The sequence below is a fragment of the Uloborus diversus genome, chromosome 8 (assembly GCF_026930045.1).
Source record: "Uloborus diversus isolate 005 chromosome 8, Udiv.v.3.1, whole genome shotgun sequence".
In the NCBI taxonomy this organism is placed as follows: Eukaryota; Metazoa; Arthropoda; class Arachnida; order Araneae; family Uloboridae; genus Uloborus; species Uloborus diversus.
The window spans coordinates 140,016,315-140,040,820 of record NC_072738.1 but is presented as its reverse complement, the minus strand read 5'-3'; the positions used below and the strand labels follow the sequence as shown (position 1 = coordinate 140,040,820).

Below are 24,506 nucleotides of genomic sequence, written 5' to 3'. Positions count from 1 at the left end.
GTTTTATCCACTTCCTGGAAAAATCAAGTATCATCGTCAAAAAGTTTCCTGAATTGCTATAACTCGCATGAATGCAGATTTCTCACTGTTGGGAAAAACTTTTTTAGCACCCAGTTTAAAGATTAACTGAGCGTATTTATAAAGTGATTTGGCTTGTACTCGACTGCGGTTTGTCCCGTCTGATAAAATGTCCAAAGCGCGCAAATCAGTCTGTGGACTATGTAGCTTTGCAAAAATTGCAGACGAGTCAAGTTTTTTATGCTTACTTGCAATTCTGTCTTAGCTTTGACCATGTTTGCAATACTGCTTTTGGAGCTTTCATGGAAACGAATGAAGATGCCAAGCTATTGTATTTTACCTCCTAAGCTTACTCTAAAGTTCCAGAGATACGACTGGCCGTAAACGAGAAGATTTCTAAAATTTTTCAGGAGACTTCCAGGATAATTTCTGGAAAGTTTCTGAATTTTAGAGGAAAATGTTCCTAGTTTTGCCAAGAGATGTTTCTGGCAGAAAATGGACACATCAGCTGCCCATTAAATTCCAGGAACGTTTCTGAATCGTTTTTACAGTGCACGTAATTTTACAAGAGAAAAGAAAAACTTTTTTTCTGGCACAAATAAAGGATGGGGCGTGCGCTCTTTTAACCCTGGAAAAAATTAAAAAAATTATTGTTTTTTTTAAAGAATTGCCTTCACACATGGCTCGATGTGGAATACGTATCTACATACTACAATGCACTAATAAATGGAAAATCGCAGTTTTTGAACTTACGTCAGTCTGGCTCTGAGGTACAAATACATCGAAATTCAAACCAATTATGCAATCTATAAAAAATACATGTTTCGCGAAGAATGAACTATATTCAATTTTTTTGAAACGCACATTAAAAAGAAAGAGAGAAAGAAAATTTTTTAAAAAAATGTGAAGACATTAAGTAGCAGTTACAAACTTTATTTCTCCAATTTTGTTACATTTTAAAGAAAATAGGAATGTATTTTAGACTTTGCATCATTCAAATTAACAATAACAACAACAATAAAAAGGAATTGAATCATGTTTTGGGGTAAATACTCGATAGCAGATTTTGTAAATGACATGAATCAAAACGACAAATACTTTTAAAAACAAGTGACCACTAGATGATTTCTGATGTAAGTTATTTTTTTTTTTTTTAATTTTGGTGCACAGAGGTAGCATTTGAAAAAGAAAATTTTAGCAAATTTTTAATACTTTATTTTAACGTAGAAGTTAAGAGTTGGAAACATTTGAGGAAAGCTGAAAATGATCCCAAAATATTTCAAACTATTTGAATAAAAGCTTCTGGAAGAAAATGGATCAAATTTTCGAAAAGTATTTTGAACTATTGGTTAAACTAGGCACAACAGCATCAACGTCTTTGATGCCCTCTGATATGGAAATATCACTTCCCAAAATCTGATTCAACCTTTCTTCAAGTTTTATAGTCTATGTATTTAGAATTGGCGTGTCAATGTCAAATCCTTTTCGCACTTCCCATCCTTTTCTCCTTCCAGTTGTCATGGTTATGGTAGAATGAACTTTTCCCCCACTTTGCTTCTGCAACACAACACAATTTTCAGAAATAATGTGGAGAAAAATTTCATTATGCCGTAACCATGATAACCAGAACGCATATTATTTTCAGCAGACCCAGAATTATTATTTTGGTTAGTGTTTTTGGTTGAAAATCATCTTTTCGGCAATCGCAGTTTACATAATCGAGAAAAGTGCTGCTGATTTTCTGGTGGAAATTTTTTATAATTTTCAGTGAGGTAAATCATCTACCCAGTAAATGAACACTTAGCTCAATTTCATTTTAGAAATTATTTATATCGTTAAAAAGGGTGACACTCGGTACGTGACATTAAAAACGTTTTTATTGATATGTGTTATTTAAAGTACATGTCAAGTAACTCACAAACGATTTAAAAGTAGGAGTATTTTCGGGATTCTGCTTCAGTCGTTTCTGGAGTTTAAATGAAAAGTGGGCAGCAGCACAATCAACGAACACTTCTAACCCAGAAAGCTCACGTAACGGTTAAAAACGTTAGATAAACGTTTCAAAATTCAACGTTAACAACGATTCTAAAACGTTTATGAAACGATTTGTGCTACCTTGGTAACCAGTGGAAAAACACGATATTTTTAGCGGTTTTTTTTTTTTGGAATAGTAAAAATGGACCTGACTGTTGCCAGTTCATGAATTATTATTATTAAAAAAAATTAATAAATAATAAAACTTAAAAAATCTGTTCATTCACTGGTCGGGATAATCTTTATACAAATTACAAGAGTTTTGGAATGGTTTCCAAAAGAATATGCAGCAACGATAGAGTCAAATTCCTGCAGTTCCTCGGGAAAACTTTTATAATTTTTCACAAGCCGTTAGTTCGCTTTCAAATTGCACTATCTTCAAAACAGATGGGTCGATGGAAGCTCTGTGGAAGCAACGCTTCCCCAAATTAAATCTTCTTTTAATGTTCCTTTCATTTTTAATCATCGGTTGGTGTCCTGAGACTCCTGCAATGCAAAATAAAGAATTAAATGGCGTTAACCGTCGAATAAAGACATTTGGCAATACAGTTATTTTATTTATTTTATTTTTTTATTGCGGGAGTCATGATGTGATTAAAGTTTTGTAAACATACACACACACACACACACAAAAATACTTATAATAGAGCTGAAAGTCTGTATGTCTGGATGTCTGTTACGCGCATGGCGCCTAGACCGTTCGGCCGATTTTCATGAAGTTTGGCACGAAATTTTTTGTAGCATAGAGAGGAGCACCTCGAAGCGATTTTTCAAAAATTCGATTTTGTTCTTTTTCTATTCAAATTTTAAGCCCATTTTACCGAGCAAATTATCATAACATGGACAAGTAAATTATCGTAATGTGGACGAGCAAATTACTATAACATGGGCGAGCAAATTAATATAGCCATATTGGAAACAAATTCATCATTCATTATTTATAAATATACAGGCGAACCAAATGACCTTTTAATTTTCTATTACGGTCAAAACCGCGCGGATACCGCAAGTGCTTAAATAAACACAGGTAACGTTTTTTCTATTCGATGTTGAAAATCAAGGTTCAACGTTTCACCAAGATCCCAGCTATAGTTATAATATGGTCCCTGAAGAGGACGGAACCATGTTCCGGTTCAGTTATGATTGCGATTAGCGAATTCTTGGCTCAACGTGCAAATCGCGGAAGAATAATTTTTATTTCGAACCTTCATTACAGCTCCTTTCGTTTCAAATGGGAGGAGAGCCGCTGCGATAGCTGCCAGGAAGATAACACCACTCAAAAGACCTATGGCGGCTACTGGATTTTTAATCACCAACACCTGAAAAATAACGAAAGTAATGTTCACTGTTTAGTAAGAGAATATTAGTACTTTAAACAAGAACTAGTGTTTTATATAAACACTTCTTTTTACTTCCTTTTACCAAAAAAGGAAGTATTGTATTCGCAAAAAAAAAATTTCACTCAAAATTCGGCCTTAATTTCCATTTTGCTCACTCCCGAATGAATGTTGAGTTTTTTTTTTTTTCAACCCGACCACACGCTGATAAGTGCCTAAGAACGTATAAACACCCGAAATATCCATTTTGACATTCCCCGCGTAAATTTCAACAACTTTTCTCGTGACGTCCGTATGTACGTATGTATATATGTGCGGATGTGCGAATGTACGTCGCATAACTCAAGAACGGTATGTCCTAGAAAGTTGAAATTTGGTACTTAGACTCCTACTGGGGTCTAGTTGTGCACTTCCCCCTTTTGGTTGCATTCGGGTGTTTCTGAAGGGGTCTTTTGCCCCTTTTTGGGGAGAAATCATTGTTAATTTTGATGTATACTCAAGTGGTGTTATCATTTGGCGGACACTTGGCGATATATCGCCAGTCTTTTTGTCGCCAACTTGGCGACAAAGTTAGCGTTTTTTTTATTTAAAATCTGGTTTTAATTTGGCCACTGTTGGTGATATTTAGAGAGTAAACTATTGAAACACATTAAAATTGTCAATAATGGGAAAATGACATTAAAATTGGAATAAAAGGAAGTCATGTGATGCACACATCAGCTCATTTTTTTTTATTTTTATGATTAAGGGTTTAGTGATTCGGATTAATTTTAATTTATTTTATCGCCCTTTTTCACTGACTCACATATATTTTAATATTTTTATGGCTTCCCCTGGCAAAGTATTGAAGACAACCCCATGCGCAAAATATTGCATAGTTATTGAAAATCGAGAAATGATTATGACAGAAATCAATTAGGGGCGTGCACCCGGAGGTGAGCGTGAGGGAGAAGGGACATCTGTTGGCCCGGGCGATATTTAAGGGGATGCGTTCTTGCTCTTTAAGTGGGCACCTCTGACTACGTAATACTGTTTCTCGGTTTTCACCATGTAACCAAAATATCACCATTAAAAGAATCTTTAAAATTTTTGTCAAAATGTAAAATAACCCGCCAACTAAATTAGGCAAATGCATTAACAGCACAAAAAATTCCATTAATTTGTCTTTGTGCACAATTTCAAACAATCGCCAAATTTTACTATTTATTTTGGTAATATTTCGTGTGAAAATGTTTGGCATCATTTTATGGTCACCAAAAGTATCTCAGTATTTGGCGACAATATCTCTTTGAAGAAAATTAGTAACAGACAGTTTTAAAAAGTAGGGAGGGGGGAGCATTATCCAAGGTTCCAAAGGGACCCAAAACGATTACCGCAAATTTGGTAACATTTTAAAACGCAGCAAAAATAAACAACAACTGAAATTTCCCAAAATAGCTAAAACAAGTATGGGGGATTATGGGCGGCTACATTTTTACTTTCTTCTATATCTAATATATAGAAGAAAGTATTGGATTCGTGCAAATTTTCGAATTTCGAATTTTGACGGATTCGAACGTTTTGAGGTGTGCTGAGTCCATTTCGACCATTTTTGGAAAATGTCTGTCTGTCTGTGTGTGTGTGTGTGTATGTATGTGTGTCACGTCTGTGTGTGACCAGTTTTTTGTGGCCGCTCTACAACAAAAACTACCGCATGAAATCGAACGAAATTTAGTACACATATGTACCCCTATGTGAACTTGTGCCCATTAGTTTTTGGCGCGAATTCCTCCAAGGGGGGTGGAGCAATGGGACGTTTTTCGAGTTACGCGTGCTTGCTATTCCTCAGGAAGTTACTGGCGGAATCAAACAAAATTTGTTCCATATGTTCGTATTAACAGGAACAGGTGCTGATTCAATTTTGGTGTCAATAACTCAAACGGGGGTTGAGCTATAGAACGTTTTTTGTCGTCAATTGTGACTGCTGTATCTCAAGAAATAATGAACGGAATGAAAGAAAAATTTATCGGCAAGTAGCCCTTAGTGGGTATAAGAACTGATTTTATTTTTGTGTCAACAGCTAAAAAGGGGGTAGCGCAATCACCCGTTCTTTTTTTCCATTTTGAGTGCCCTATCTCAAGAAGTAATGCTACGTTCTGGTTGAAATTTGGAATATATGTGAATCCATATGTAAACAGGCTTTGGTTCTATTTTGACGCCGATCGCTCCAAGAGGTGTTGATTTTTTTTTTTTTTTTTTGCGAATAAAAATATTTTTATTAAAGATAAATCGTAATAGATTGTCGTCAGCGTATTTCTCGTGATTTTAATTGTATGGAAATGATAGGAAATATTATCTCAATGATTTAAAATTTTTAACTGTTGCCATCTTATGTTTGTTAACAAATAAAATATTTGTAATTCATTCAAGCAAGGCTTTTAAAATAACTCTCAATTTTCGCTCTTTGCTTTGCTTTTGCAATAATTCAGACATTGGGCATGTGTAATTTTGCATGTGTAATTTTGTTTTTGTTGGGAATATTGCTTCCTCGTCAAGCATGGGGAGGGATCAGAAAAAAAAGAAAAAGAAAAATATAGAAGAAAGTTTCGTGATGGCCACAACATACTAGTTTTTAAACAGTTTGTACTTCAATAGCCGTATAGAAGTTTAATTTAATATTTTGGAAATTCTTCAAATTTGTCTGTGCTTAAGTGTCGTACTTTCGTTTCGAAATGAATACTATTTTGTTCTTGATATTTATTGCAATTTTACTTTTATAGGTAAGGACGAAGCTCGATTTTCAATAACGTCAAAATGGTGTGTTTTGAGTTCTTTCAGTTAAAACAGAAAACGAATGAAAGTAGCGATTGTTTCTCATAATTATTTCTGATCCAGGCAACATCGGGTGTTTTTGCTAATGCGAAATTATTTCACCTACTTGAGCCACGTATGGAACAATGAGACCTCCGAGCCTGCAAAAAGCGCTGCCGGTGCCCATCGCAATGGCCCTGACTGTAGTTGGGAACGCCTAAAAAAGAAAAAAAGAACAACGTTGTGTAAGCGAAGGAAAGGCAACATTTTAGCAGACATTCTGAGAGTTCCGCGTGTTCACAAACAAATGTATAGACGTCATCATTGCTAGACGTTGCGGGTAAAAAATGTTGGTTACCAAGATTAGTGATCTTAAATTTTCCTCTAGAGCAGGTCTACAATGGGGTTGTTTCCTTCTGTCAAAAGTACTACTTTTAGTCACTGAAATTGATAGAATAAGCAAAAATAATTACATGGACCCAGAAAATACTTTGATTTTCCCAACAGTTATTTTTCAGTTACTTTTTTAAAATGTCTGATTTTTCAAACAAGGCGTGGTCTTGATGACGTCACAAATGATGCATTTTGCCGCATCTTTCTACAGCGTTTCCACGTTATGATGATCAAGAAGCGAGTTAAAATTGCGCTCTACGCTTGCTATCAACCATATCGTTGCCAAAACACGTAAGGATGCGAATTAAATATTTAGCTCTGTGAATGGCAACATTGATTGGCATTTCATCATTTGTGATGTCATCGGTATAAAACATAAACAATGAAAGCGCACCGATTTGAGCGAATTTTTTAAAAATATTAAACTTAAGCAAATTATTTAAAAAATGGTCAGATCCTATGTTTCTAAACATGCTCTTTCAGAAAAAAAATACTTTTAAAATTTTGAAAACTACCCCATTGCGAAGTAACTGTTTTCAACTAGTTTCGTTGAAGATTTAAAAAAACCCTTTCTTGTAAATTTTGCCTTCCTTGTTATTAATGATGAATTAATGCCACTATACAAGACTTATCCGACATTTTGGTTCCGAGACAAAATTAGCATTTGTACAAAAGCCTCGTTGCAGAAAACTGGTGCCCAAGTTTTAGGTGTTTTGCCTGATTGATGTTTGTTTATTTTATTCTGTAAATGAAGCAGATTTAATTAATACAAATTAAAAACAAATAAGGTGTAAAAAATGAGATTCATTACACTAAACATTTCCCGATACATTTTTGTTGAATTTGTGAACTAAGTTATCTTTTTAGATTTACCTCAAGTAACATTTTACTTAACTTATAATCAGTTGTTTTACAACATAGCAACCAGCGAATATTATAACGTATTTTTAAATACTAGAATCAAGGTTGGATACGAAGCTGGCGTGGAACCAAAATGGCGGACAAGTCAGCCTGTCCGTTTCAAGGAGTTCTTTAATAAAAATCATACGTGCTACACGGGAAAAAATTTCGAAACGTCACTGATTACTTCCGCGTAACGTTTCGGGATTTCAAGAATTTAGTGTCAGTTTCTTGTAAAAGGCATTTTTTTTTTTTTTTTTTTTTGCGAAAAAGCTTTCGGAATCGCACCAAGTTTTATGAATTCCAATTTAAAACTGTGGTAAAAAACATTTTTAGCTACTAGTGCAAAAATATTATTAGGTTTTTCTCCTTCAATTTAGTCACGGCCCCTCTGCTTAGACCGAGCCCCAATCAAGGGTAAAATGCAGTCTCCGGATATTGTAGGTTTGAAGGAATTGCTTGGTCTAGCTTCTGCCATATTTGCTTTAGGAGCTTTCCTGGAAAATCAGGAAGGTACTAAGTAGCATACATAAATAAATTTTCAATAAAGGCTCCGGAGTTAGTCCAGAAACATGACTGGATTTGATTGGGAAGGTTTCTGACTTTTTCAAAAAGATTACTGGTTAATTTCAGGAAAGGTACTAACTTTTAGCGAGAAACTTCCCTGGTTTTTGCCAGATATGTTATTGGCAGAAATGAGACGCATAGCTGCCCATTATTTCCTTGCAACGTTTCGATTTTTTTTTTTTTTTTTTTTTTTTTTACAATGCGTAGTCTCGGATAAGATGGAAACAGCTAAAAGCTTGTCATTTGTGCTATATTTTTGGAAGACTAGATTTTTAGAAAACTAAACTCTTGTGTGTATTTTACATATATGTTTATCGCGTAATTCATCATTATTTTTTTGTATTATTTTTCCTTTTAAAGGATTTTAGATTACATTTGAAGGATTCAATGCAACCTATGGGTTGCTGACTAAGTTCCGTTGATGTAGAACTTCTTAAGCCTTTAAACTAATTATGAAAGTCAACTTATATGTGCCTACATCAAGGTCATGCGGAAGGGAATAAATTTCCATTTACGCCCTAGTCTTTGTAGTAAATGAAAAGAGATGAATTAAGAGGGAATTTGATTTCATTTTTGCACAAATTGTCATAAAGTCAAAATTATCATACATCAGTTGAGGACTAATTTATCAAAAGGGAATATATCCATTATCCAAAAATGTTCAGCAGGGGAGAAAAACGAATTAGGATAAGAACAAAATAGTTTTATCAACTTCTCTGGGTACAGAATTGAGCACGATAACACAGCAAATCATGGCCTAGAGTAAGAAATGTTTGCGTAAAAAAACAAGGAGATATCGCCATCTTAATTTTGGATATGTGCCCTTTTGAACGAAAACCTGAATGTTGAAAATTCCAATTTTACCAAAACCCTAATATTTCACCTTCTCATATTCTCTTATGGAAGTACACGAACCTATAAAAGCAGTGGATTAAAATTTGAGGATTTTGGACATGCGTTCCTTTGGATCTAAAAGTCTTCGTACTACAGATTCTTTCAGGATATATCCCCTTTTGTTCAAAATAAAACGTGAAGAGGATGCATTTGTAACCTTTTGACAAAAGCCATACTTTATCCTTAAATAAAATAGGATTTTCCACGATAGGACTTCTTGAGAGCACGTGATTTGATAAAGTTTTAGATTTAGAAAATGTCGTAAAATAATTTTTTTTAAAAAGTGGATTATGTTCCCTTTTGATAAATTACTCCTTAGTTACTTTTAAGGTCTTGAATGCTTTGTGCAAAATTTCGTGTCTCAATTTATCTGAAACTAAAGAAATGGCCAATCTTAAAACAATAATGTTAGGTTTCCATTTACTCTAACTCATCCCGATTAAGCATGTCCCCATTGCAATGCGAAGGTTTATCCCCCGTTTCGCCAACACTAAAATTTCCTTTTCCCTCTCACTGAGAAATCTCTCAAAATAGGGAAAACTAATGGGTTACTATCCCGATTGGCTCTAAATTAGTTTCCCGACAATGAAAAATTGAAATGAATAATTAAATATGTTTATAAATAGAAAGATATTTATTGATGATTTTAGTCTTATGAAACGTAAATACGAAAACAAATCTCTAATAACTTGTCAAATTACTGATATCTTTATTTCTATTTGATTTCACTAGACGGCGCAGTATTTTGTAACATTTTTTCAGAAGAAATTTATTATTTTCTGTTTCAAAATCCGGCAAATATTTTCTTATTAACGCCGTCGTAATAATGCTGAAAAAGACAATTAACGATACATATAGCTAAATCTTTTGCAATATTTCCTTGTCTGTCTGAAACTATGGTATTTTCAGCTGTTAAAAGAAAGGGGAGAAATTAAATGAAAGACAACATTATTTAAAATAAGAGAAAATATATTTGGCCATTTTACCGTGAAGAATAAAATTTTATTTCTTCATTTTTCTCTAGTTCTCGCCATTTCGCCGATATGAATTCCCTAAATTTCTTAAAAGGTAAAACTAAAAGGGAAAACAAGGAAGGGAGAATATTTCATGTCGACGAAAAGTAAGTTACACCATTGTGAGTTAGAACTTACCTCTGTTGTCATGACGAAAATAAGCTGAAAATCTGCAAGGATGATACCGCGGACTCCAAAGAGGAAAATGAAAATCAGAATGTGACTGGAAAAAAAAAAAATGATAATTTGAATTTTGACATCTTGAATTCAAATTATGTTTTTCGCAATCACCAGTGCGTGTGTTTGTGTTTGTAGGCGTGTGTTTTTTTGTGTTTGTAGACGTGTGTGTTTGTGTCTGTGCGCAGGCGTGAGTGTGTGGGTATGTGTGTGTGTGTATGTGTGTGTGTATGTGTGTGTATGTGTGTGTGAACGTGTGTGTAGGATATGGACGCAACCTGGAGACTTTGCTCGCTAGAGGAGCAGCATCGGGAGAGGCCGGTCGACGGTGGTGCTGCAGAGGGAGGCGGGGGGAAAATAAAATCATAGGAACATCAGAATAGTCAAATGAGAACAATAAGCACAGTGATTGCTGAAAAAAAATACATAATGCATTAGAAAGAAAAATATTCCTTTTGAATATTGTTCTATATTTAAAAAAATGTTATAAAAATATTCCTTACAATATTTTTGAAACAAAAACATCATTCGGTGCATCTTTGTATTTAAAGATACTTTTGGACGATATCTTTGGATTCATTTTTAATATATTTTTCACTTGTTGCACGCAAAAACTTGCAAAGACTCTAAATATGATAGCTTCGTGTTTCATTGCATGAAGTTTTTGAAGAACATCGATTCCACTTCTATTTAATGTCTTTAAATTTTGAAGGTTCCCATAAATATTTTTCAAATATGTATTTTCCTTTTTGGATCTGTAACGGACGTATCTTATGATATACATTCATTACTGAGCGAAAAAAAATTCTCATATATATATAATAGCTGATGATCGAGAAACAACAATGTTTTCAATGTTGTTTCAACAATGCAACTCGCTCCACGGCAGGATAATTTGATAATGTGTTTTGGTAATGTTCAACATGCAGGGAAAGGTTTTATTGTGACAAGGCTGAACTCGATCCAGTAACTTAACTGTTTTACTGGTAAGACTGTGTCATTTCAGGGGAATGAAGAAACGAAAAAATTGTCAACAACGAACTCTAACTATCGGAGTTTAGGGTTAATCCATTGGAGTATGGGTTACAATTTCATCTATCAAAATATCACCAAACAGGCAATGGCTTCGTTCAAATCTAGAAGCAATTTTCACCCGTCATACCTTGACAGGCGATTTTCTAGTAATTAAATTTTCTTTCTAGAAATCTACAAAATCTAATCGCATTACGTAGAAAGTAAAGTCCACGTTCTTCAAAACGTTCGTGCAATAAAACAAGAATCTATCTTATTTAGACTTTGTAGTAGTGGTGCGGCATCGATGGAAAAACATTAAGTTTTCAACATTATGCTATTTGAAATTATAGCATCCATGGTACTGATACATCGATCAAAAACCATCGATGTTGTGGAATATCGAACCCTTTTAACGTGTATCTCTGCAAAATATACTCAAAAAATGTTTCAGTGCTAGAACTAAATTCCCAGCAATGAATTTATTAAATAAGATTTTTGAACTTTTAAAGAAAAGCAGATAATAATAATAATAATTAATTATAACAATTCCTACTTATAATGCAAAAGAATAAGTAACATATGCATTTTTAATGAAAAAAATTAATACATCAATACAAATTAAATAGAGTAATTTCGTAACATCTTTTAAATTTCCACCTGAATGATACAAAAACTGGAAGTAATTACTTAATAATTAATGTTTATAAATATGAGAAACTTGTAAAAATTTTCGATGGAAATAACATGAACACATAAAAGAAAAGAGGAGGATAAATGAATAACAGAAAAGGAAATGTGATGCATTATAAATGATTATTCCTATATTCTTACTTCCATCGGAAATACATGGAAGAATTATACAAATTACACTTTTAAAACTCAAATTATATTCAAACATTACAAAAATTTATAGTGATTTAAATTTCGCACTAAATACATATTTAAAGTAAAAATTATAGCTTTTGAACACAACTACTTATTGTAATATTGTTTAACAATAATATAGGTTCATATATCTTAGAGGAAACTTTAATAAAAAACTCATGTTTTTATGTGCGAAAAATCTTTATTAACAAGCAATATTTCTTGAACCGAGCGCTAGAAAAATATTGTTAACTTTGCTACGATATAGGTCTAGTTTTATAGACGAGAAAAAATTGAAAAATCTTCCCGATCTGATAGATATAAAGATTTATCATAATTTTAAACTGCAAATATATTCACATCTTAAAAAAAAAAAAAAAAAAAAAAAAAAAACATGGAGCCAAAAAATACTTTCATTTTCCCGAACAGTTATTTTTTAATTAATTTTTTTAAATGTCCGATTTTACAAACAAGGCGTGGTCTTGATGACGTCACAAATGATGCTCTTTGGCGCATTTTGTACCGCGTTCCCACGTTATGATAATCAAGAAGCGAATTAAAATTGCGCTCTACGCTTGCTATCAACCATATCGTTGCCAATGCACGTGAGTAAAGATGCGAATTAAATATTTTGCTCTGTGAATGGCAACACAGAATGGCATTTCATCATTTGTGATGTCATCGCAAGAAATGTAAACAATGAAAACGCACACCGATTTAAGTAATTTTTTAAAAATATTAAACTTAAACAAATTATTTAAAAAATGGTTAGATCCTATGTTTGTAAGCATGTTCTTTTAGAAAAAAATACTTTTAAAATTTTGGAAACGACCCCATTATCTTTCAACTTATCTTTCAGTACACAGGAATGTTTTCCGCTAAAATTCAGCAACCATCCTTGAAATTATCCTGGAATCTTTCTGAAGAATTCAGAAATCTCCCCAGTTAAAGCCACTTTAACCTTCAGAGAAAACTTAAAGTTTGTTTAAAATAAAAGCCATTCATATCATTGGAACCTTCAGAGAAAATTTAAGGGTTGTTTAAAATAACAGCTTAACGCCTTTCTCATTTACCAAGAAAGCTCCAAAAGGATGATTGCAACTATGGACAAAGCTGAGACAGAATTTCAAGTTTGCACCAAGCATCACACTTGCCTACACTTTTTTTAAAGTTGCGGAATATCAAAACTGATTTACTCTCATTACTAACTTGGTCCCACTAGCCACGCCGTAAACAAACTGAAGCCGATGCACTCGATAAACACTTTCAGTTAACTGCGAAATCCAGAGCCTTACCGCTCTTACTGGGAATTTAGTAAGTCTGGACGTTCTGTATACGTTCTAAAGCCGATAACTTTTATAAATACGCTCAGTTAATCTTTAAACTGGTGGCTAAAATTATTTTTCACAGCAGTGAGAAGTCTGCATTCATGCAACTTGTAGTAATTTGGGAAATTGTTTGACAAAGATACTTAATTTTGACAGGAAATTGATGAAAATCTGCGAAATCCCGAAACGTTTCACGGAAATAATCAGTGACGTTTCGGAATTTTTTTTTCAAGTGCACACTTTAAATATTTGCAAAATAAGAGAGTTGCTTACTGTGTTTTGAGTAAGAGCAAGATGACAAGAACGCCGCTGATCAACAGGGAGACTCCAAGTAAAACTTTGCGCCGCATGTGCTCAATCAGGAAAGTAAACACTATAAGACCTGTGGGAAAATAAAATCAGTTTCAAGCGGAATAGGAAAATGCGTGCGGTCATTTGGGGTAGTTGGAAACAAGGGTTAAATGCACCGTGAATTCCCAGTATACATTAGCCGCGTTTACATAGGCGTTTTCTACCCCGGAAAAAAACCTGCTTTTAACCGCATTTCGGTTATTTGCCGGGTAAATGTGGAGCTTTCTTCCTCCTGCTATCGACTGGAGTCAGAGCGGGGATTTTACCAAGAATGCAGTTCGCAAAACGAGTTTGTTTACCAGCTGGGTATAGCCGCGAAGGATGCTGGGTAAAACCGCTTTCTCGGATGCAGATTACTGTCCACCTCTGTCAAGTTGAGCTCCGCTGTCCGACTGATTAAACGATTATATTTGTTGAAATAAGGGTGAGGGAAAACGGTTTAAGAACTTGCGGATTTAGTTAACAGTGTTATTCCTCATTTGGTGTACAATATAATTCAGGTAAGAAGTAGCAAGCGGTACAGGATTTTCTCGCCAATATAAAGGTTGCAATGGTAGCCCAAATCTGCGCCTAACAATGCCTATTTATACTGATTGCTCTCCCTTGAAAGAAATAGACTTGCTCAAAGCCATAGCACAACTTGCTGGAGGTGGACACTGCAAGCTCTTTTCGGATGTGAACGGTGTATTTTCCACCTTTTTTTTTTTTTTTTTGATACTGCAAGCTCTTTTCGGATGTGAAAGGTGCATTTTCCATCCTTTTTCTTTTTTTTCTTTTTTCCGGAGTTGGAGCGGGGAAATACAAGATACAAAAATCTCGTGTAAACACGGCTGTTGGAAACAAGTCTAAAATTCCAGTCGCCTGAATTTGCACTAAAGAGAGTTTTGAATGTTAAAAAAAAAATAATAATAAAGCTGAAACGTGTTCCGAATGTGTCCACTCAAGATATTTTTGGAAGTTTCTAAATACGTGATCTGAAATGTGTTCTCAAAAATGTTTCAAAAATCGCTTCAAAGTGTTCTAAAAAGGGAAAAATTGCCCGTGCTCAAGAAGTGTCAGAAAATTTGTAGTGTAAAATTTCAAAAATTGCAATGTTATTTTTCAGCGGATGTTTTTTTTAATGCTGTGCAACTAAATACAAGCACTTAAATATTTCCTCAAGAGGCATGCAAGATTGTTCAAAGTATTTTTGAAAGGTGTTTGAATAGTGATGTTTGAATAGTAATGTCAGAAAATGAAGTAGCTAATTAATAATTTAGTATCTATTCAACAACACTGGTAAACAAAGGTTTTGTTATAGAAACATATATAGCTTACGTTCGACGAGCACGACCGGTAGTGACTGGTTGGTTAATCACGTGACAGCAATGACGTCAGTGGTTACTAACCGGTTGTTCACGAATCAACCAGCAACCAATCAACCAGCTAGAGTTGCGTTCGACCGGTAGATCAACCGGTGAGACCCATAAACGACATCGGAAGCAACCAGTTAACCGGTTGCTCTCAAGAACGCAGCGGTTAGCAACCGGTTACTCACCGGTCGACCGGTGAGGTTCGTCGAACGCAAGCATAGTGATCCTAGGGTAATTTTTTACGCTGATTTCAAATAACAACAATTTATAGGTAGCGTTCATTGTTGACCATTCTTTCGTTTCTTCATTATCCTAAAATGACAGTACCAGAAAAACAGTCAAGTTACCGGATGCAGTTCAGCCCTGTCAAAATAAAGCTTTCCGTGCATGTCAAGTATTACCAAAAAATATTATCAAATTATCATGTGTGAGTTTTAATGTTGATGACGTCAGCGTTACTCGATTATTCGCTATTATATATATGAGAATTAATCATGCATGCTGATATACGCATTTCTTTCAAACTTCAATTGAATGGCTCTATAAATCTGGGTGCTGGAAAAAATCTGTTTACATATTCGAATTCAGCACGTCATCGGGCATGTTTCACCATAAAACCAAAGTAAAGTTTTCTTTTTTTAAGACCAGTGTGACCTAACTTGTCGACCATGTTTTGACTTCTAAAGATGTTTCCTTCATTTAATTCTACCTGAATTCAAGCAAATGTTTTAATTACCTGGAAACTCAGCAGCACTTGTCCACAGTAAGTCCACATAGTTTTGGCGCGTAAATTTTACACATGGAACTAATATATCCAAGTCGTCGAAGTAGCTTGCTGCTGTGCTGTTCTCTGAACTTGCTGAAATAAAGAGTTTTCAAAGTTAACACATGAACTAATGATAACACTTTGGTGAAATGTCAGCCCAATGGATTTCGAGCAATAACATTCTCTGTTACTCATTTTGTGGATAGAAATTTTAAAGCAGGTATCGTTTAAAAAAGTGACTTGACGAGAAATCAGTTAGAATCTACTAAAATGTACACTGTAAAAAAAATCCGAAACGTTACTGGTTATTTCCGTGGAACGTCTCGGGATTTCACACGTTTTCACCTATTTCCCCGTAAAAACAAGTATCTTCACAAAAAAGTTTCCTGAATCGCTACAAGTTACACGCGTGGCAGACTTTTCACTGTTGTGGAAAATATTTTTAGTAACCACTTTAAAGATTGAATAAGCGTGTTTATTAAGAGTATCGGCCTAAGTTTGCTTACGGCCTGTCCAGGTTGGTTAAGCTGCTAATGAGAGCGAAAAGGTCAGTGGACAGTGGATAGCTACAGCTTTGCAAGGCAGGAACTGCAGGCAAGAGATAAGGTTGGTTCATTCTTGCATAGCTTTAGCCGTGGTCGCTCTAATTTTTATGGAGCCTTCTTGGTAAATCAGGAAGATTCTAATCAATAACACTAAACCTACTTAATTTATCTAGAAGATTCTAGAGACATGATTGGCTTTAACAGGGGATATTTCGCATTTCTTCAGAAAGTGTCAAGGTTAATTTCAGAAAGGTTACTGACTTTTAGCGGAAAACGTTCCTGGTTTTTCCAAGATATGTTACTGGAAGAAATTGGGCGCATCAGCTGCCTATTATTTTCCAGGAACGTTTCTGAATCGTTTTTACAGTGTAACTGTTTCCTACTACTAGCCATCGTTTTCGAAACATACAAGGTGTGATCAAAAAGTTCCGGTGAATAAACTTTTATAGCAACAACTGATGACGCTTCATCCTTCTGCTGTACATTGTCCAGTAACATTTTTGCTGAGACAGGCAGGGACAAGTTGTAACACGTTCGAACTTGCCAGTCAGCAACTAGAGTGAGGTTGAATTTATCGTGTCTGTCCCGCAACATGGATTTCGAACAACGCATTAACATTAAGTTTTGTTTTAAGTTGCAAAAGAGTGCCAAAAAAACTCACAAAATGTTAAAATTGGTGCACGGCACTAATGTGGTAACTGTGAAGACTAAAAGTGGTATGACCGATTTAAAACAAAAATGAGACTACTAAAGACGTGTAGCATGCGGAACGTCCAGTAATCTCAAAAACAGAAGAAAATGTGCAAAAAGGGAAAACAATAATTCGTTCAAACAGACGCGCCACTATTCGAGATCTATCGGAAGACCTTAACATCCTATAAGGTTCCGTTCAAAACATTTAAACTGATGAGTCGCAACTGTGACGAATGAGGGCAAAATATATTCCCAGACTTTTGAGTGATGAACCGAAGGAAAATCGTGTTTCACGAATTTTTGACCGGAAAAAGTATTACTGTCAGCCCACATCCGCCATTCTCACCTGACTTAGCACCATGCTACATCTGGCTCTTCTCAAAAATTAAAACTGTGCTTTAAGGAAGACGTTTTCACACCACTGTTGACATCGAGAGGGTCACGATCGAGCAGCTGAAAGTCTTTCCGAAAGACGCCTTTCAGAAATGCTTCCTGTCACGGAGTCAACGTTTGGATAAGTGCATTGCTCACCAAGCACAATGCTTTGAAGGAGATTAAATCAAAATCTATGTAACCGGTTTACTTTTTGTAATAAAAAATTATCCACCGTATTTTTTGATCACATCTCATGCAATAGGAAAAATCAAAGGGGTTGCAGAAGTGCAAATTTAATGATGCAGTCTTTACTATATCGCTTAAATATACATTAAAGTGTGCATTTTGTACAGCTTTTGCTTACATTGCCTCTAGACTGACAATTTAAGTTTTGGAACAAAATGAACTACTGGGAATGCCCGCTTATCTTTGCTTTACACTGTATAAAAATATTTCCATGTTACGTTTCGGGAATTTAATGGTTTTTATCCACTTCCTGGAAAAATCAAGTATCACTGTCAAAAAGTTTCTTGAATTGCTACAAGTCGCACGAATGCAGACTTTTCTATGTTGTAATAAATATGTTTAGCTCCTAGTTTAAAGATTAACTGAGCGTATTTATAAAGTATATCGGTTTCAGTTCAGTTGTGGCTTGTTCATGCTTATTAAGCTCCCAAAGTGAGCGAATAAGTATGGACTACGTAGCTTGCAAGAATTGCAGGCGAGCAAAATTCTCGTTGCTTACCAGCAATTCTCGCTTAGCTTTGGCCATGTTTGCAATAATACTCTTGGAATTTCCTTCATAAATGTCGAAGATGCCGAGCTAATATATTATACCTTCCAAAGGTTACTTGAATTTTCCAGAGACGCGACCGGATTTTAACGGGAATATTTCTGAATTTTTCAGGAGGCTTCCAGGATAATATCAGGAAGGTTACTGAATTTCAGCGAAAAACGTTCCTGGAATTTGCATGATATGTTACTGGCAGAAATTGGGCACATCAGCTGCCCATTATTTCTCAGGAACGTTCCTGAATCGTTTTTACAGTGAACTAATAATAAAGCTGAAAGTCTCTCTGGATGTCTGTTACGAGCATAGCGCCTTGACCGTTCGGCCGATTTTGATGAAAATTGGCACAGAATTAGGTGGTAGCATAAGGGTGAGCACCTCGAAGCGATTTTTTGATAATTCGATTTTGTTCTTTTTCTTTTCCAATTTTAAGAACATTTTACCGAGAAAATTATTATAACGTGGATGAACAAATCCCCATAACGTGGACTAGCAAATTACCATATCGTGAATGAGCAAACTACCATATTGTTACAAATTCTGTAAATAGTAATTATTGTAGGAACGTAACCTGTAAATAGTTTCCCGTAATGAATATACATCCCCTTTTTCATATGGCTAAAGTATACGACCCCTATTTCCTTTTTGTTCATTGATAAAATTTGATAACGGTCTACTACTTTACGGAAGCGTGTGGAATATTTGAGAAATTTCTTTTCGGTGTATTTAAGCCGTTAGCGATGGATAAACAGTGAGTTTCGATTGATATTTCGAACTGAGAGCATTTCTGCTCTGTTTATAGCGAGGCATTTCGCTGTGTTGTTTTCGTATTTGGAAGTAAATACGTGTGTAAACGTTGAGTTTACGGTGTTGTGTGATAATTGCTTTATTGCTGATGAATAATTTAGCAGTTGTTGACGATCTTTCCTGTACATAGTGCAAATAAATTTCCTGTGCTTTTATCAAGAACTGTGTCTTCATTTTAAGAAAGTGGAAGTCGCACCGAATCCGTTACAATTGGCGCCCAACGTGGGGCTACTTCAGGACTTTCTTGCAGTAAGTGTAACTTTGGACTTTTTTTTCATAAAGACTTTTTAAATTTGGACTGTATTTTTATGGTGATTACTCGCGCAATGGATGAACAATTAAAACAACTGCTTGATGCAATCAACTCTGTGAAGAGTGATATGGCGGCTAATCAAGAACAATGGAAAAGTGATTTAATGGTGCTGAAAAAGGATTTAGCTTCTAACCAAGAGGAAATTAAAAACGACCTTACTTCGGTAAAGACTGTGATGGAAAATAAATTTAATGAGATAGAGCATCGAGTTGAAGCTTTTGATGAAAAATTTGAAACAGTAAAAAACCGTATCGCAACAGTTGAGAATCATGTGGATGAGAAAATTAAAGACATGGAGAGGAGATTGGCGACCGCGGAAAGCAGCTCTGTACAGTTTGGCGCTCCCACATCGGTTGCTCGACCGTCCATTAAACTTGCCACATTTGATGGGAAAACTTCGTGGCAGGTTTACAAAACTCAATTCATGATAGTGGCGGAAGCGAACGGATGGGACTCTGCTACCAAAGCCTGTCATCTTGCAGCATCCCTGAGAGGTGACGCAGCGGACATTCTCCAGACCCTTCCGGACAGCCAGCGCCTGGATTTCGCCGCCCTCACAGCTGCGTTAGAGCTTCGCTTCGGTGAGAAGTGCCAGAAAGATTTCAGCCGACTCCAGTTGAAGTCCCGTTTCCAGAAAACTGGGGAAACCCTGCAAGAGCTTGCGGCGGACATCGAGAGACTGTCTCATCTTGCTTTTTACGACTGCCCTGCGGATGTTCGAGACAACCTGGCACTCAACTACTACATCGACGGGGTTCGAGATCCGGAAATCCAGAAAGCTCTACGGATGGCGGATGTCAAAGACCTGAATTCTGCCGTTGTGTATGCGATGAGATACGAGGCTGCCCAAGAAGCAACCCGTGTGGATCGCCATCTAATCCGGACTCAGGAAGCTGATGAGTCTGATTCCAGGTCGTCCCACCTCGCTGAACTTGAGAGACAACTCGGTGACTTGACAAGACATTTGAGCAGCATAACAGCCCAAAAGAAACAAGAGCAGAAGTGCTGGAAATGCGGTAGTGAAGGACACCTGCGAAGGAGTTGTCCGGCTCGCCAAGCTACGCGAGGGAAGGAAATCACCACCACTAAAGCTCTGCAGATTTCCTTTTCTGGTAGTGGCAGTGATGGACTTTTCATTTACGCACATGTAAATGGGAACCCCTGCAGACTGATTGTTGACACTGGAGCCAATGTGACAATCATTAGGACAGATGTGGCTCGTGAATTTGGATTGAAACTGCTGTGGACATCGCCACGCGTAAGTCTCCAGACTGTGACAGGTGACAAAATTGAGATTGACGGTAAAGTGGACTTGGAAATAGTGTTTGGGAATGCCACCTACCATCATATGGCATTCGTCGCTAATATCACGGACCCCTTCATTCTCGGATTTGACTTTTTGAAGAAATATGACTTCACTCTCGACTTCAAGACTAATGAGCTGCACTCGATGAGAGAAGACATAGCCGTTTTCCCTGCAGAGAGTGATGTAAAATCCGCTCATCAAATAATAGCTCAAACAGATTTATCGATTCCCTCAAGGTCAGAATCATTAATACCTGGCTCCCTTGAAGAAAGCAATAGTTTTCGATTTGGACTCATTGAATACCCTAACCTAAGCAATAGCCTAAAAGGAGTACTGGTAGCATCTACGCTTGTGGACCTTTCTAAGGATGTAATTCCTGTGAGAGTCGCCAACGTGAGTGAAAGGCCAAGGAATATCCGAAAAGGTGAAGTGCTGGCAACTTGTACTCCAGTAAACTGCATCATTAGAAGAATCAATTCCCCTGAGACTGTGTCTTCTGAGTCCTTGACGTCGAAGTTAATTGGGAGTGCGCCATTATCGAAAGATCAAAGAACTGCTGCGGAACAATTGGTGGACGACTTCAAGCATCTGTTTTCATCTACATCGGAGGATGTTGGCCGTACGAATTTAACGCAACATAGGATTTACACTGGAGAACACCTCCCTATTAAACAGCATCCAAGACGACTACCGTTCGCCAAGAAGGAAGAGGTTGAGACCCTCCTGAAAGAGATGAAGGAGAATGATGTAATCGAACCGTCATCCAGTCCCTGGGCTTCTCCCATCGTCTTAGTCCGAAAGAAAGATGGCTCCACCAGATTTTGTGTCGATTACCGACGGCTGAATGAAATCACCAAGAAAGACAGTTACCCTCTTCCACGGATAGACGACACCTTGGACACTCTTTCCGGACACAAGTGGTTTTCGACCCTGGACTTGAAGAGCGGCTACTGGCAGGTTGAGATACACCCTGATGACCGAGAGAAGACAGCGTTTACAACTGGACAAGGCTTATGGCAGTTTAAAGTGATGCCCTTCGGCCTCTGCAATGCACCAGCCACGTTCGAGCGTCTTATGGAGACAGTGTTAAGAGGACTTTCCTACGAATCCTGTCTGGTCTACTTAGACGATATCATCATCGTGGGACGCAGTTTCGAAGAACATCTGGCAAATCTTAGGAAGGTGCTGCAGAAGCTTAAGGAAGCCAATCTGAAGTTAAGCCCGTCCAAATGTAATTTGTTCCGCCGGGAAGTGAACTACCTTGGTCACATCATCTCTTCTGAAGGTGTACAAACCGATCCAGAAAAGGTATCTGCAGTCAAGAGTTGGAGTCGTCCTGAAGACATCCATCAGCTGCGAAGTTTCCTGGGGCTCTGCACGTACTACAGGAAGTTTGTAAAGGGTTTTTCCAACATTGCACGACCTTTGCATAAGCTGACGGAGAGCAAGCAAAAGTTTGAATGGTCCAAAGAATGCGAAGATGCATTTCTACGACTGAAGGAGGCTTTAACATCAACGCCTATCCTCGCCTATCCTCAGCCTGAAAAATCCTTCATCCTGGACACTGATGCGAGCAACGAGGGCATCGGAGCTGTTTTATCCCAAGAAATTGACGGAAATGAACATGTCATCGCTTACTGGAGCAAATGCTTATCCAAGTCGGAGCGAAATCACTGCGTCACCAGAAAGGAGTTACTGGCCATAGTGAAAGCTGTAGAACACTTCCATCATTACCTCTACGGCCGAAAATTTCTGCTTCGGACAGATCATGACTCATTAACTTGGCTTTTGAACTTCAAAAATCCGGAAGGCCAGATAGCCAGATGGATACAGCGGCTCCAGGAATATGACATGGAGATCAAGCATCGAAAAGGGTTATCTCACGGTAATGCCGACGCTTTATCAAGGAGACCCTGTCCTGAGAACTGCCACTATTGTTCCCGAATCGAGAAACAGTATGGAACGACTAGCCCTACCGCCTATCAGGTGACAGTGACTCCAACATTATCAGAACCTGATCCATGGAGTGATGACCAAGTTCGAAAAGATCAACTTGAAGACCCCGACATAAAACCAATTTTAGAGCTCATGGAAAGTGACAGTCGACGCCCTAGCTGGCAGGACGTTTCCATCTTCAGTCCTGCAACAAAAAGATACTGTGCTTTATGGAACTCACTCCATTTACGGAACGGCGTGCTCAACCCGAAATGGGAATCTGACGACGGCAAGACATCTAGGTGGCAGTTACTACTTCCCCGATCCAGGATTTCAGATGTTCTGAAAGAAATACATAGTAGTGCGACTGGAGGACATTTTGGTGTCTTGAAAACCCTCAATAAAGTTCGGGAGCGCTTCTTCTGGAGCAAGGCGAAGGATGACGTGGAGAAGTGGTGCCGTTCTTGTGACGCCTGTGCTGCTCGTAAAGGACCGAAGAAGAGAAGCAGAGGGAAGCTACATCTGTACAACGTTGGAGCTCCTTTCGAACGAATTGGGATCGACATCCTGGGTCCTCTACCAAGAACTGCTGATGGAAACAAATACATTCTTGTTTCCATCGACTACTTCACCAAATGGCCGGAAGCATATCCCATTCCAGATCAAGAGGCTACCACCGTAGCAGAGACTCTAGTCCAACATTGAATCTCGAGATATGGAACACCTTTGCAGATTCATTCCGATCAAGGGAGGAATTTCATCTCTGCTGTGTTTAAGGGCCTATGTCAAATTTTCGGAATTGAGAAAACTAGGACAACACCACTACACCCACAATCGGACGGCATGGTGGAGAGATTTAACCGCACAATCCTGAATAATCTCTCACTTATGGTATCCAGAAATCAACAGGATTGGGACAAGAAGCTACCTTTGTTCCTGCTGGCCTACCGCAGTGCTGTCCACGAGACTACCGGTTATGCCCCATCTCAGATGCTCTTCGGACGAGAGCTTCGGCTACCTTGTGATCTCGTCTTCGGTCGTCCTCCGGATGCGCCTTCATCGCCTGAGGAGTACATCCAGGATCTCCAGGCCCGGTTGGAAGACGTTCATAACTTCGCACGAGAGCGAATCAACATCGCGGCGGAGAAGATGAAGACCCGATACGACACAAGGTCTACTGGACATGAATTCAACAAAGGCGACAAGGTTTGGTTATGGAATCCCATCCGACGGAAAGGTCTTTCACCCAAATTGCAGTCGCATTGCGATGGACCCTACAAAGTCGTTAACCGACTGAATGACGTCGTAGTGAGGATCCAAAAATCACCTAATGCAAAACCTAGGGTTGTACATTATGATCGGTTAGCCCCATACTATGGCCATAGTTCATGAGTATTACGTAAACAACCATGGTTGATAACATAAAAGTTGTAGATAATTTTTGCTTTTAATGTTTAGTAATATTTCTTGTTATTATTGTGTTTTCTGTATCTGTTAGTTATTATTTAATGTGTGTAATTGTGAACTTGTGATAGAAGTTTGGCACCCTTTCTGGGGACTGTACTGCCCGGGACGTGCAGTCTTTAGGAAGGGGGCAATGTTACAAATTCTGTAAATAGTAATTATTGTAGGAACGTAACCTGCAAATAGTTTCCCGTAATGAATATACATCCCCTTTTTCATATGGCTAAAGTATACGACCCCTATTTCCTTTTTGTTCATTGATAAAATTTGATAACGGTCTACTACTTTACAGAAGCGTGTGGAATATTTGAGAAATTTCTTTTCGGTGTACTTAAGCCGTTAGCGATGGATAAACAGTGAGTTTCGATTGATATTTCGAACTGAGAGCATTTCTGCTCTGTTTATAGCGAGGCATTTCGCTGTGTTGTTTTCGTATTTGGAAGTAAATACGTGTGTAAACGTTGAGTTTACGGTGTTGTG

The 24,506-nt window shown here is 37.2% G+C and overlaps 1 protein-coding gene across 1 annotated transcript in view; it reads right to left on the bottom strand.

Moving 5' to 3' along the window:
- Positions 1 to 931: 931 nt before the first annotated feature.
- LOC129227375 (synaptic vesicle 2-related protein-like) overlaps positions 932 to 24,506 on the bottom strand; it is a 133,219-nt gene continuing 109,644 nt past the window's right edge. Inside the window, exons 10-15 of the mRNA XM_054861924.1 lie at positions 15,769 to 15,891; positions 13,603 to 13,711; positions 10,085 to 10,169; positions 6,307 to 6,396; positions 3,258 to 3,371; positions 932 to 2,538 (exon numbers count right to left, since the gene is read on the bottom strand). Coding sequence (XP_054717899.1) covers positions 2,515 to 2,538; positions 3,258 to 3,371; positions 6,307 to 6,396; positions 10,085 to 10,169; positions 13,603 to 13,711; positions 15,769 to 15,891 — 545 coding nt within the window. The 3' untranslated portion in view covers positions 932 to 2,514. The remainder of the gene's footprint in view (positions 2,539 to 3,257; positions 3,372 to 6,306; positions 6,397 to 10,084; positions 10,170 to 13,602; positions 13,712 to 15,768; positions 15,892 to 24,506) is intronic.